This window comes from Sinohyriopsis cumingii, chromosome 5 (genome assembly GCF_028554795.1).
Source record: "Sinohyriopsis cumingii isolate HCF-2022 chromosome 5, ASM2855479v2, whole genome shotgun sequence".
NCBI lineage: Eukaryota > Metazoa > Mollusca > Bivalvia > Unionida > Unionidae > Sinohyriopsis > Sinohyriopsis cumingii.
Window position 1 is genome coordinate 136,133,051 of NC_142965.1, and position 16,834 is coordinate 136,149,884.

At 33.5% G+C, this 16,834-nt stretch overlaps 1 protein-coding gene across 1 annotated transcript; it reads left to right on the forward strand.

Annotated features, from left to right (window-relative positions):
- The first annotated feature begins 1,636 nt into the window (after nt 1-1,636).
- Nucleotides 1,637-11,040, forward strand: LOC149800308 (uncharacterized). Its single transcript, XM_089958383.1, has 6 exons — nt 1,637-1,699; nt 2,394-2,568; nt 5,006-5,088; nt 7,750-7,852; nt 8,718-8,787; nt 10,957-11,040. The coding sequence occupies exons 1-6, from the start codon at nt 1,637-1,639 to the stop codon at nt 11,000-11,002; spliced, it is 540 nt and encodes a 179-aa protein (XP_089814509.1). The 3' UTR covers nt 11,003-11,040.
- The last annotated feature ends 5,794 nt before the right edge of the window (nt 11,041-16,834 follow it).

Sequence of the window (16,834 nt, forward strand, 5' to 3'; positions counted from 1 at the left end):
CATACATACATACGAACGTACTTACGTACATACCTACTCACATATATACCTGCATACATACATACATACATACATACATACATACATACATACATACATACATACATACATGGATACATACATACATACATACATACATGCATACTATGATCATGAAACATATCCTTGACATTATATGCGTTGTGGCGGTAAATCGACTCTTAATATTTGGAAGATTCACTTGCGCTTGTACATATTGACAACAATCGAAAGATGAAGTCGAACAAAATTAATACCTGTCTTCCATCATTTTAGCATTTATTACGCTATTTCTTGCCATTGATTTCTACCCAACTTTATATCAGATGAGATATTTCTTTTGTATGACGGATCAAACGTCCTTAAAAATTCTATACATAGATCCATGTAATGGAGCCCTGTTCTTCAAGGATCAATAATCATGTTTCGATAACCTCCAGACTAAAAATGTACAGACCCTTACAGATATACCACCTCTGCACTTTGTGCCATTTTTAAAATCTTAAACTGCGCCCTTATCCAATATTAAGAAACCATTATAATACTATGACCAATATCCATCAACATCATTTGACTTCTGATTTGTCGATAACGGACATGGTCCTATTGAACGGTTTGAGTCATGGATGAACTTAAGCATGATTGTCTTTTGTTTCGTTTTCCTTTTTAATGTGGTTTGCCTTCAGTTGAAAATTAAATATTTGCCATTTTGCAATAGTACAAACTTAATATTAATAATAATAATAATAATAATAATAATAATAATAATAATAATAATAGTGGGAACTTTGTATAGCGCCTAATCTTTAGAAGCTCTAACATTAGACAACACCTATAAGATAAAAAACATATAATGACATGATTAGAAAAACAAACACCATGGAATTAGAAAACATAAGAAAAACATGCTGAAAATATTTAAGGTACGAAACATTATTAGGTCTTTAAGTTTGTTCTTGCAGCAAATATATACATCATCTAACATTTTGTACTCATTCTTTTACATATCATAGAATGTATGCATATTAATAAATGCACAAATGCGTCACTGTTACCCAATGCCATATACATATGAGGTTTTGTTGCGCATGCTATAGATTTGGAACGTACGTACGTTTGTATGTAAGAAAAGGGCGGTGTCTTAAGCCTAACAAAATGTCCATGCATTATTCAATTGAGTTGTGCAATACATTCAGACAAGATATGAATATGTGGATATTCCAGCGATGTGGAGAAGTTCTCGACTTTCACCTCTGACGTGAAGTAAGCAAGTGCTAATGCGGCATTTATATGTCAACATGTAGATCTGGTCGTTCTTCTTGTGAAATATGTACTATTCGAGATAAAACAACTACAGTAAAAGTACATGCTTGCTGTGAAATCTGTATACTATCAAATGGGGTATTATCCAAAACAAGAAGCTCACCTTTAAACTTCAATTATGCAGTCTCAAAATCAAATGTCATGGCCTCTGTTCAATAGATTTGATTCTTGGCTCACTTGACCATTCAAACATATGGCCACTGACACGTAGCATAGGTAAATCAGCATTACATCATTCGACATTTGACCGATTCGCCCTCCTTGCAAGTTGTTGTTACCCAGCCAGTATATAAACATGGCCAATACGCGAACAATATCATCAGAACGTACCGTGCTTCTGAGATCAAACCGCATACAGGTAAGTAGTAAGATCTACCATTGCAATGAAGCCATGTATTACTTTGTAAAGGCGGGACTCTGATTGATTGCTGATTTGTATACAGGTGTATGTGCAAGGTAGTGCAAGTTTGTGTTATTCTTTTATGGGAAGTCACTATCAACAAAAGCATTATTATTATTATTATTAATTTTAGTAGTAGCACTAGTCGTGGTAACAGTAGTATAACTATTTACAAATATATGAACTGGTCTGTTCTGGAATTTATTAGAAAATCATTTATTAGTGTACTATCAATAGCAAAATTGCACCAAAATCACCTGCACAACTTCAATGCAAAGCATGAATGTGTTAGCCCCAGTGGTGAAGGGACCTCTTAAAATGTTCGTATAGTACTGATAAATGTTCAATGGTATTTCAAGAACATACTAGATTATGTACGATTATGTAAGATTGGTGTTTATCTTCCTGCATTCATCTTCGCCAATTTTGATAATATTATTCAGAATGTATTATTTGCTCGTCAGCATTTTTTGCGACTCATTGTTGCATGATTTCCTTATTCTGTCTCGGACGGACATACGGATTATACTACACGTGATCCGTATTCTTTGAGATAATGGTTATGTAAAATAAACCATGTAGCATGTAAGGTCTATGATGGAGGAAATATCTTGCATAAGTAAATAACTTGAACTTTAATCTTATATTGCAGAGTATATATTGTATCTTCCCACTTCCACCTCTTAACCTGACAATGGCTTTGAAAGATGCAGTCGCTGTCGCCATCGCACTCAAATGTTTGATATTGATTGTTGCAATGCAGTCCGTCAAGGCTGGCTTCTGTGTAAATGCCTCAAATGATATAACGCTGTGCGGGAGAGATGAAAGTAAGTCATGGTGTTTTCTCAAATTATTATTGAATTAAACCACCACAGTAATACATGGACAATGTACTGGACTGTGTGCTCAATGTAATTATAACGGAGGGGAGAATGGAAACAATGCAATATTTTTTAAATAAAGGTAACGATTGTGTTTTCGATACAGGACGACTACTGCGCTACTAAACAAACCAATTATTTGCCTATTGATTTAATTCTAGAGACCGTGTTACCATATTCCTACGGAAGCAAGAATATAAAAAACTGAAGGGGTATTGTGCACCAAAATAAAGCATTCGTTTATGTCCACTCACCATTATACACGTTACAAAATTCTGCCATATTTAGCAGAATGATATAAAAGAAAACAAGGAACAAAATATGTAGAAATTTGTAAAAGGAATAGTATTTATATGTCAATTCATTATCATTTTATTTTGTTTGAACGTTGACACGGTTTTGAGATCTTTTTATTGTATTGTTTATTAAATTGTAAACATATATTTCTTAGCAATATTTTCTTAGATTCATAGCAAAAGAGATTAAATATTCAAATATTGATTTTAATCACTAAGTAAAAAAGTAAGTTTTGCTTGCATCCAATGTCTCTCACAAATGTGTCGGTTTCAGTGATCTGTGAATATATCCCTGCAAGGTGTAGATACAAGAGATTGGTCGATTTGAAGTTATAATTATGAATGACCATCATCTCTTAATTATCCAGAACTGGGATGCCTCCGTGTGTCAATCACTATCCTCTTATTGACGAGACAGCCTTAATGACTTAATTACCTACACGTATTAAATCTATCTTTTCAACTTTTGTGAAAAGAATAAATAATCCTGAAAGTAATGAATGTCTTTGAAATCCTAGGCCCCGTATACTTATTATGGTAGAAGTTGTATTCATGCTGAATTTGCAGACGCCGTTAACGTATATAACGTCGTAGACTAGAAGCACACACCTCTCGACATTATCATAATATTATTCTTCCTGCACGTGTTCTAAGCCCAACGCTTCATAAGGAGTATATGTATAATTTTACGTTTTGAGTTTTGAGTTTGATTTCAATTGTTGTACTTAAGCAATTGTATGCATATGTGACCTCGTGCATAAGACTGCAACCAACTTGAACATCATGCTTCACCTTGAATAAAGATAACAATACAATACAACACCCAGTTGTATAACTTACATATGCTCGCTGTGCTTAATTCCGAGACCTCTTTGTCTTAGGTAGCAATCTTTATTTATAGCGTTCGCCGTATTATATTTACTTGGCTCGAAAAAGGGCCAAATAAACACGGTACTGAAAGTTCATTAATTAATGTAGCATTATGATCTCTGCGTATTGAATGCTGGCAATAATTACTTAAATCGGTTAAGTAGAGTAGTATTGCACTAGAGAACACAAACATACGGATTTATCTCAAAGATTATATAGCTGCGTTAGGTTACAACCTTTGAATCTAATTATATGAACAAACAGAGGTTTCACACACTCACATCTGAGAGATAATATCTGGTGTAGTTTAATTCGTCCCTTGTTAGGTAGCAAACTGTTATCAATGTTACGAAAACAACCAGCTATTAATCAAATTAGCCTTAATTAATTACTCCGCAATTTCTCCAATGTCCTTCAACTGACCATCGCATTCACGTTCGTCAGTATTTGAATTGCATATTCCTGAGCACACTTAATATTTGAACTTTTTATTTTACATATTAATTTTCCTAAAGACTTGGCTATCTTTAATTCCTTCATTTGTTTCTGTCTTATACTGCTCTCTTATAATGTATCGTATATATTACTTGCAATGAACGGGAACAACGCACTTGCCTGAGACCCAAATTTAACCTGTCTTGGGTAGTGACGTAGGTATTTGCTGGTTTACTTTACCTGCCAAGAAGATGCTTACTATTATCAGCACTGGAAACTATTTGTCATGGGCTCAGTTTTTCTTCTACAGAAAACCAGTTGCAATGTGTGCACCAGAATAATGAATTACCATTTAAATTAAAAGATTTTGAGTGGAAAAATAAATATTGCAAAATTCATATAAGTACACACACACACACACACACACACACACACATATATATATATATATATATATATATATATATATATATATATATATATATATATATATATATATATATATATATATATATATATATATATATATATATATATATATATATACATACATACATACATACATACTCAGCTTAAATCGGCTTTAAAGCTATTATATTAGTGTGGATATTCAGGGTAATTAAAGTCTATCATCAATACGACCTTAGACACATATGATATTGAAAACGAACGCACATATATTAATTTTGTCATTCGGAATTTATGTTGAATTTTCATAATTGCAAATGAAACGGCAATATTTGAAATTTGTACCGTCTTTGTTTTCCCTCTCTCATTGCCAGTATACAAATTCACCGTGCTGGAAAGGATGGTGTCGGCAGCGGGCAAACACCGCGTTCAAGTCATGATTGATAAAGTTTTTAAGGTTAGATGACCACACATTTTTCTAATTATTTTGTTTGATTCGATACCTTTTATGCTGGAGAAATGTTTATTAAACGGTGTATAAATATATTTGTGTGTGAGTATGTATGTGTTTATAATTCCCGTCCACAAAAAATATGTTCTTTAAATAGAGCAAAAATTGTAAGGAAAACCTCGACGAAACAACTTATTTCTTACGAAAACATATACAAACAAATTATAAGATATGCCTCACAGGTTTGTCCTGTAATTGCTATGTGATATGTTTGCTTGTTTACCACCGAACAGTACTGAAATGTAAGCAGTGACTATGTTTACCTATTTTGCAATTTAGAGCCGTTTGTTTGTATAAATCATACAAATATTTCACAAGTTTGAAAGGTCGTGATGAGCAATAATGCCTGCACATTAAAGTAGAATTACTCAAATGCAAAAACACGATCTGCACTGTATAGACATTTCCGTTGACTGATTAGATAATCTGAATATGTATCTAAAACGATTAAATGTTAAATATGCTTAATTATGACATTGCTCCTCATTTTCTCAAATCCGCAATATCATTTATTTTTATTACTTTATGAAAAAGTCTATGCCTTGGATGTGGAAGGTTGCAGGTTCGAACCTCGACAGAGTCACACTAAACAGCTCTAAAAATATTATTAGCAGCTACCTTGTTTAACGCTCAGAATTAAGAAGTTAGTATCAGGACCGTCCGAACTGATCTCAGGATAATGTGACAGGGTGGGACATGATGCATGATGACTGACAAAATGATAAAATTTAAGTTCAAAATCTCATGCACACAAACATGCATACACCTGTCTAAACATACATTTCTATAAATTTTGGTTGGAATTTATATAATTGTATTATGCTGTATGTGTTTTAATATAACTTGGCTAGGAGCGATCGATCTTATATTCATGAGATAAGAGCATTTGAAATTTATAAACCGTTCATTCGAAACATTTCACGAAGTAAACTGATCTCCATTCTCAGAAGTGTTCTTTACAACCCCGCCCACCCCCAACCCTCAGTATATCGGATAATGTATTTACTACGAGTCAAAAAAGGGCAGCAGTAATTTTGTTTTCTATTTATTGTTGAATACATAGGTAGACCACATTTGCTTTGTTTGGAATGGTATCGTGTTTACATGTTCATGAATGCGTCAACAGACACTATGAAAAAATCAGCAAAGAAAGAAAATCTCTGATAATTGCAAAGCTAGTATCTACAACTAAAAACACGAATTATAGATTACTTTAAAAATGAAATTCACTGACGGTTGAAAATATCTGATAATGCATCTCACACCCGCCTAACATCCATCGTAGTGTGCAAAGTTATTATGCTGATGATGGCACATGGAACATAACACATTTATATTGTAAACAACGTTGATGGTTAAAAACAAATACAATCTGTAAAATTAAAATAAGGGTACGATATGACATTATTAAAATTCCGTGAAGCATACAATTATGATTTAAGTAGAATATATTCTTTATCATAAAAAATCAAATCATATGACACAATTGCAAAATGATGCACTTTGTCTAATTATAGTTAATACTTTGCACCTCATACTGTATTATACTGGAAATTGGAGCATACAATTAAAGAAAATTATATAAATATCTAATCTGCTAATGTAATTTAATTTTGATTTAGATAATGTTTATGATTTGGGAAAGATTTGTATGGATGTTTTGTCTCCCATTACAAGTATTGACGTTGACGCGGTAGGTATCTTTTGTGTTTTATACCGACTGTTTATCCAGCTGGAGCATCTACGTTACAACCATGCACCTTACTCTAGATCTTCTCGTTAATTAGTTTCAAAATTATTTATGTTTCTGTTTGTATTCATCGCTGACTTGATAATCAAAGAAGTAGCGAAAAGTTTATCAATTCTAATTAATATGTTACGAGAGATCATACCAATAAAAATTTAAATGATTGTTATGAATTTTGCAAAATATTATATGCCATTTTTATTGATCATCCGTGAATTTGGAATGTTTTATACGTAGCTAAGATGTGGTAAGCTCGGTATTCTATTTACATTGCATCGTAATGATTCAGAGAGCATTGTAATTGTGGTTAAGGCTCACTTTAATTTACCCCTTGTTCTCGGTATCTAGTTCGTTATGCACGTATCGCCATGTTTATCAATGCGAATGTCCGCGTAAATTCATTGCACATTACGATGGATTACAAGTTGCTCCGTCTAAACAATTTCACTTTTTAAATATTGCACTTATTTCGCCAAATAGAAGAAGTTTGCGCTGATAAGTTTCGTTTCATATTTGCATGGCATGAAACATTACATAATTCGCAGCTACATCCTCACTGTGCCATGTTCATATTTTCAAAGACAGGCATGGAATACGATTCATAATGAAGCTGCGTCAAACTATAGTGCAACATAAGGGAATATTATCTGATATACGAATCATTATGCCGTATTTTGTGTTTTATTGCAACAAATTAATATATATATGGTTGTGTCTACAATCCGCACCACACCATTTCTAACACTAGCATACCATATTTTTAAAGGCAAACGACTGCATTAGAGTGGAATAATATGCTCCTTTTATATGATATCATTGAATCTTCCATATATCAGGCACTTCAGAAGTTCTCTTTTCAGTCTAAATTGGGCATTTTACCTCAAGTACCAGCCGTTCTTCTGATTCCAGACGGTCATGCATGTGCTCAAAATCTCATCCCTGATAACCAATACTTGCTAATGGGTATGAGCCTGTGAATTAGCTGTTCTCAAATTTAAAAGAAAATATGTTGGGTTCCTTTCTCCATTTATTGTTCAATTGTCTAACTATTTAGCTTGTTTTGTTTTAGTGTATATCTTTCCTTAGTTTCCTTTTAAATTTCGGATTAATTGTATAGTTTCAAACGTATATGATTGGTAATCTTTATTGGCAGAATTACTATGGAAATGGCACAATCAAGAAAAGCAACTTTTGTCAATGCATTGCTTATTTGATATCTTAATGTAATCCGTATGGTGCGACATATATCTAATGCACTATTTTGTCACCGATATATTTTATATTTCGAATATGATTTTGTTATAGGGAAGATATACACTGTATATAACTGCATATAAAGAATATCTTAAATTATCAACACTTAATGTAAAGTAATAACAACGTCAGTATTAAAAGGCCTAGCATAAGCATATAACAATTAACTAATATGTTGCTGGTTATAGACGCATATCGTTATATGTGTACTATATTCACAAACTGAGAATTAACCATTTCATGAATTACTAAATGAATATTGTCCAGATTGAAAACGGATATTGTTTAAAAATTAAAAACACCTAATACACGAATAATTTTTTCTACAAAGGTACATTTTGTCAATAATATTTACTTATTTTTTTAAGTATGTTTGGTAAATATATTGGTCAATTCGATAATCTCTCCTTCATATTAGTTCCATTTTCATTTTTGGCAATTATTTATCTGTATACGATAAATGTTAAGTCTAGTATACATGTGCAATTTGCTGATTTGCCATAAACGTGTGGCTCGCGTTTGATATATCTAATGGAGGTAGTTATTTTCTAATATGAACTGGGCTATATTGCAGCTACTTTTACCACGCATCCATTAAACGGGATCGAAATGTGCATACGAGATGCCAAAGAAGAATCTTGTGGGTAAGTATTCTGCGGCCAACATGGACGTGTTTAGTATAGAACTAAATGCTTTTGTAATTAATACTACTACTGATAATAATAATAATACAAATAATAATAATAATATTACTTCTCAACATGTTTTCGTTGTAACTTATGAAAAAAATTGATAACAGTTTAAATCCTAAATAAAACAGTAAAACGGAAAACGAAGGAATAGTATATTCAATCTAATCATTCTAGTCTTGTCGATTTGTCTAAAACGTGTACTTATCTAATATTAAAATGTATGCATCTTATTCTGAACGTTTTTAGCACATGTTAAAAACCGAATATAATAATTCCTTAGAACGAATCATATGTTATCCACTGAAATGGAGAGTGCAGAGAGCAAGGTTAGATACGTAGATACCCCTTCATGTTTCACTAGAGAAATGGCTTGGTTTGTACATTCGTTTTATAGAGGTCAAAAATGATAATCTCGTTTTCCAGGTGATATCAACGTCATCTCAAACGAGTCTGAAACTACGTTTACCCCGTTGACTCCAGGTTTAACATTTCAATAATTCAACTATAAAACTCTAATCTTACGCAATTTTGGGGAATTTGAACATGTACTGTAAGAATTTGTGTTACACTTGTCTAGAGAAAATGAGTGACTGTTGGTACACATATTTCATCCTTTAAGTGTGATATAAACGTACATATCAGATAATAATTAATTCGGATCATGCTTGCTGCAAGGACCTCGTATTAAAAATGTTTGAGTGTTAAATTAATTCCCATAGTTGTTACTTTTCTTGATGATAATGATTTTATTAAACTGTCCGAAACTTGATAGGTATATAACAAACATATAATTATCAGAGTAATTAAATTTGGATTGAATTACCAGATAACTCTTAATGATCTGGTTTACCTCATTATATATAAACCCAGTCTTTCATCATATCCCTACTAAATATCACAAAGGAATACATTTGGCTAATCTACTTGGTGATAGGACATTATGACGGCAGATAGTTGTATAGGCAATACATACAGATGGTTCATTGATATTACGTTACAGCCCGGTAGTTTTATTCATTTGCATTTTTCTTTTCGATCAAATATCATGGTCCCTGAGCCATCCAGTACAGATAGTTTCTTTAGAAACATTGTGCTCGATAAGTACATTATCCGTATCGATATTATTGGTAACGGCTTCGGTAATGCTAATAGTAATGATTACAATAAAAATCATCGATTTGATCGCATTCCTACAATTTGCCAAAAGAAATTGTCACTCCTAGACGTGACGAAGTGGCATGAAATTTTTTCTTAAATATAGGACACGCGTATAATTAGGTGCATTCATATTATTTGACAACCATTAGGTGAAACGAATATACCCCTGATATAAGAGGACTTCTCCCAGAGATTTATTCTATGTACGTGAAGAGGATAATTCCCATCTAGATTATGACTACAAAAATGGACATATAAGATATTGATCCAGTTTAGGGTTTGATGGATCAACCTTTATTGAATTCCAAGAGCACCAGGTGCTCAGTAGGAAGAGAGTTAAAATTTCTATGAATTCGTCGTAGTTGCCTCGGAGTATCAGATAAAAACGCACTTTGGTTGCATTTCCTGAGCACTTTATTATCAACAATGTTTATATATAGGTCTGATTTATATTTATAATTATCTATAATTATAGAATGACTGTGTAGATATATAAGAATCAATTAGTAGGTCGTCGTGCGAGTGTGTCTTCTACACACAAGTGCATATAACACCGATTGAGTAACATCAGTTTTTGGTGATGTGTGCTTAGTCGTGGGGGAATATGTGCTCGTGTGTGCAGGCAAGGCGATGGGTGCCGTTTACCTGCGGACCTGGCTTAGAATATCAGTAAGGTACGATTTAAAAAGTGTCCAACCTGTATAATTGTATTATTTGTATTAAAGTAGTATTTCTGCCTACTATTAGCAAGCATTCTTCTATATAATTCGTGTGTGTGTGTGTGTGTGTGTGTGTGTGTGTGCGTGTGTGTGTGCATGTCTGTGTATAGTTAGGTTTATTAGCTTCAATAAGATCAGGACACCAAATCGACTTTCCCACTGTTGTTCGATTGATTTGATTATTTGATTGATTACATGATTGTTCTTTACATGGTTAGTCCATTCGTTCTTTCGTTTGTTTCAGGTCCTTTGATGTATCGGTGGTCATTAAACAGCCAAAGACAGTGTAACTCGACAGCATTATTAATAACATAATTTTCAACATCAATACTCTTGTTCTTGTGTTTTCTTTGGGTATATTTACTGGTATGGAACCATAACAAAGAAGAAAACCGAGCAATATCTAATTAATTGGAACAACAGTATACGTGTTCAAAATAAAGTCAAGAAGGGCATGCTATTTGTTTTGTGTGAATCGTTCGCAATTTTTACTTTCGCGAAGAATTATTAAAAATTTGCTCAATATACCTAAGTAAGTTGTGAATGGACATCTGGGATGTAAGAGTAAAGCAAACATATCAGCTTGAAAATGCACCTTATCTGAAAGCAAATCTGCAGTGAGCTACCTGAACCAATATGTATGGCAGAACATTTGATGGCTTCTATCCCTCTTCGACGGCTGTTAGGTGCCTTGACATACCCCAGGTATTTATGTACTTTGGTATAACCCATGTGTAGGACCCTGAGTATATGTGTGGTTTTGACGGTGTTTCCTGGAACACTCGTGCCATCTTTCATATCAGAGTACTAAAACACATGAACCATGGAAATACGTATTACCACGTCACAAAACGACCTCAACAATAGGCTATTCTGACCGAAAATTAGTCCCAGTGAGCTATTGTCTTTAGTTTACTGACGATGTTACTAAGTTTTATTTATATCCAATTTTTCAAGATATAAATTTTGTTGTCCAAACTCATCAAATTATGTAAGCAGGCGCATCGCCATAAATTCATTCCAAATTTGCGCTCAACGTTGCCAACGTCAACATATGCAAGCGAGTCTTACCAAAATGTATTTAAGCATGTATCGTCAACATTTCCAGTCACAAACGTGTAAATGTTTGGTACTCAAAGCAACTTAGTAGGATATTATATTAAGACATAAAATCAGTTTAATCTACTTTTAAATCACGACAAGCTCTTTAAATTTACAGCATTTGCTACTAGCTACATGATAATAAAAATTAACCAAGTAATTGTACTTTCATGGGAGTAAAAAATGTCAAGGAATCTGTATATTTATCTATATTTCTATATATCTTTAAATCGCTCTCTCTCTCTCCCTCTCTCTCTCCATCTCTCGCTCTCTCTCTCTCCCTCTCCCTTTATATATATATATATATATATATATATATATATATATATATATATATATATATATATATATATATATATAGTTGTACAAAATTCAAGATCTTGATTATCCTTCGTCATCGAACCATATCTTATGTATGCTTGTGTATAAATCGTATACATGGACATCTTTCTGGATATGTTATATACTGTTTTTTGCTCTTTGAATTATAAACATAGTTCATACATCCTTATATATCCATATATCAGTATATGTTTATAAGTTCTGAACTTTGATTCCTCTTTGCGTACTCTTTGATGTTACTTGTTTTGTTTAGTTCCCGTTAGAAATGATAAAGTTCCATATATCGGTTGTTTAATTCGGTGCGTATCATTCTATTGAATTCAGCTGATAAGCACGGTGTCCCATTATGCATTTTTTCATTACATTTTAAATAAATATTTCATTCATGAAGTTGAAGTGTCAGTGTTCTACTGAATCTAGTCTCAATCCTGCTACGAATTTTTATGTTATGACTATTCACAGTTGGGGAAAATATTTGGACTTAATTTAAACATACAAAGCACACCACAGTGAAAGAAAACAAGATGATTGGGGAGAGATTAATAATTAAAATGTGTAGACTGCGTTCTAAAGAAAATGTCCACACGGTTATATTTAACAATGACTATGTATCTGCCCAAGAGATCTCCAATGTACACTCTGTAAAGTTTTGCGGTAAAATTCGCATGGTTGCCTCCAAATATGGAAGTTTCAAAGTAATGTTGTCATGAACATTTCCGCTAATAATTATATAAACTACATTTGGACAAATTGTTATGGAAACCAAACGTTTCATTTAAATCTGAAAAAATAATGGAGGTTTTGTAGACATTGTCTCAAAGTATGACGAAATCATTGTCGAAAAGTATGATGGAAGCATTGTTTCAAAGAATGACGAAAGAAATTCATCAAAGAATGGCGGAAGCATTGTTTCAATGTAATGAGAAAGCAATATCTAAACGTATGATGGAAGTATTGTTTCAAAGCATGTCAAAATCAATATCTCAAAGTATGATGGAAGCATTATTTCAAAGCATGTCGAAAGCAATGTCTCAAAGTATTATGGAAGGAATGTTTCAAAGCATGTCGAAAGCAATGTCTCAAAGTATGATGGAAGCATTGTTTCAAAGCTTGTCGAAAACAATGTCTCAAAGTATGATAAAAGCATTGTTTCAAAGCATGTCGAAAGCATGGTCTCAAAGTATGAAAGAAGCATTGTTTCAAAGCATGTCGAAGGCAAAGTCTCAAAGTATGATGGAAGCATTTTTTCAACGCCTGTCGAAAGCAATTGTCTCAAAGTATGAGAAAAGCAATGTTCTATTGTCTGTAGTAATCATTGTTTCAAAGTATGATGGAAGCACGGTTGCAAAATATGATGGAAGCATTGTCGCAAAGTATGATGAAAGTATTTTTAGTAGATGAAACGAAATTGTCACATGAAAAGTCAAAACAAATTTGCAGGAGGACACAGTCACATGAAATCGTGTGTGTACAATCATTCATATCACAGCAAAAACAAACAATTTGCAATTTACAGTAAATGCGAATAATTTGATAACTCTTCTCTAACAATTGCTCATCGCAATATAACTTATTTGAACGGAAAGCATCTCAGCACAAACCCTTTTAAAACTTTAACAATTGTTTCCGATCGTAAAATATGAATGTTGTTACCAAATATAGAAAGCATACGATATAGCAATTTGTAAGATTTGGTTTTTAAGATGTGCACGCAGTAAGTTGTCATAATTTAGTCCCATATCAAATAAATGTTTGTTTTGTATGCATCAATACTATTTATCAGGGGAGACCTTGCTTCTTTATACAACCTAAAGATTACCCATAGTGCACTGTATAGTCGGTTTTCACTGGCTTTTTTGCAGCCGTGACTACTTTGCGTAGTACCGTCTAATATAGATCAGCAATGTCTATGGCAATTACTTCTCTTGCTTTGTGGTTCTCTATCTACGGTGTTATTACTCACTGGATCAGCGTGTAAAATGTAGCTATATAAGTAATCTATGGGTGCCCTTGTTCTCTAAGGTGAAATGGTTGTACATTAAGTGAAATTTGGAAAACGTTTCCACCTCCAGGTCGCTTTCACCCGACTATCATCCAAGGGACATAATCTGAAACAGACCGACCATTCACAATACATGTACTAACCTATTAATGCTGAGCTCCAAGCGAGTCTATTGCTAGTACCAGTTATGTAAATCTTAAATACATTTCGGCCGAGGTAAGTATCCGAGGAGAAGGCTCGAATCACATAAGCCATCGGTGATGTCCTCATGGTGAAGCTATTCCAATATCTATCTATCTATTTAGCAAGCACACATCACAAAAAAATGATGTCACTCAGTCAGTGTTATATGAACTCGTGTGTAGCTTGTGTCTTTGGGTCTTCGTTGAAATATCTGCACATTCACTGTTGGTCGTCCCCCCATGCTGCTATCTCTCTCAACAAAAATGTTATCGAGACCTACATTATTTCGCGACTGAGGATCATATAAAGTTATCGTGATTAATCCATGAGGAATCGCTTGAGCACGCGACAATACATTTCTGAACTGAATCATATCCATGTCCGGTGAACACCAAGCCTGATGAATGTTTTGCAGAGTATGTTTATATACTCCATTAAGCACACGTAACAGATTGCAGTTATCTCTAATCATTTTAGGTAGTTGTGTCTATTGCTGAGTAACATAAATAATCTCCGTATTTTTTACCTGCCTCGAGACAATATCAGAGGTGGATTTGATTGTGTATCTAGCATCACATCATCGTATACTACAAATGTATTAATGCATTAATCTAGGTAATCCACAGATGGAGCATCATTAATATCATTGATAAAGTCCAAAATATAATATACCGTCCTCTTCCAACAATTGCATTAAATTCTTTATGCACGTTGTAACATAGATGATCATTTAAAGATTGTGCCACTAAATACAAATTATCCCATTTCAGCCATTTCAGTATCAGATTAAGCAACACGTGCGTTTTAAGAGACCCAGATGGATCTATGATAATTGTCCTGATATAATTTGGTAGCGCTGGATGGTGCTTCACTGTCCCTTGATCTCGTGTCTCTTAAAAATCTACGATATCCATGTTTTACAAATATATGAAATACTATGAATTTATATTATGTTCGATCCAGAGCCCCATCCCCCAGCATTTAATGAACGAAAATAACGACGAGGACTAAAAAACGTGCATTTACAGGGATGTGTATAAAATGTAGGGTAGACCTGCAATTTGCAGCCTAGATTCAACTGCTTCTCAAGGTGGATTTGTACGTGAACACTTAAAAATAATACCTGAAGATACACAATTACAACCGCCTTCACTTCTGTATAAACAGTGCACTGGCGTCCCGACATCGCATACATTGAAGACATGTCAGCATCACATTTTGGCGTGTTTGACAAAGTCTACTGTTGTTTCTATATACGGTAAACTGTCTTGAATTAGTATTCGTATACTGCCACAACATTACGGAAATAGTTATACCTTCCCATCAATGAATCATTATAGTAGATCCTTTCATCCGTGGACTTTCGTCCATCGTTCACGCACTCTCAACAGCACTCATATGAACCAAAACAATATAATTCAGTGCAATATTGTCTTTGTCGTTAATTCCTCCGAATTTCAACATCGATAGCTTGCCGTTGCGTATCTGCTTAGGGATAACATAATGGTACAGGTAGAGTTGAAATGTTTTCTTTATCTAACATACATAATTGCTGTTGAAGTGTATCACGAACTATCTTTATACTTGCGACTATCAGATCATCTGGTCTTCACATATTCCTAAAATCATTCATCGGACTTTCTGAAATTACTTCACGCATCATTTCACATTGAATTTTATCTGGCTGCGGTCTGATTATTTTTTTTTTAAATTATTTTAACGAATCAGCAAGCCCACTGTAATCATTATTTATTTCCTTATGATAATCAACGAATGATTTTAGCCATTCGTGCAGAGTTCATCCAACAAAAGATTGTGGTTGACTATGATCACCACACATAATAACAGCTGTATTTTGTCTCAATAACCAATCAAGAGATATGTTTCATACATCATGCATATTTCATCCCAAATAATGATCTTATAAATGTATTTTCACCATTCGTTCAGACGTCGATGCATCTCCGCACAAAGTAATGAAACGGATAAGTTTCAGATTTAACTCCCCGTTCGTTCATTTCTGCGACGAGCGGAACAGCTGGATTTAAAAAAACATGTCAAGATTCCGAAATAATTGAATCGCACGGGTTGTTTTTCCAGAACAATCACAACCGTTAAGATAATTAATTTTGTATCCAGCTACATGAACGTATACCGATGGTGTTGATTTTATAAAAATGCCATTTTATTATTATTGTGGTATATCTCTTTGGATTCAAAGTCGGCTGATTCAGAATAACAAAGCACATTTTTTCGTTGTATTCGCCATTCGCCTCGGGATGTATCTGTACCAATCATTAATAAATCCGAATATTTGTATTGATATAAAATGAATATGTGGCAACTCTTACCGCGGTATCAGGAATTTTGTTTATTATCGATAATAAATGTATCAAAAAATACGATAACATCAAAGATCTTAAATCAGTATCATTATCAATATAGTTCACAATTGTACCTAAGTTAGTTCCACCTGACAAGTAAGCATTAGTCC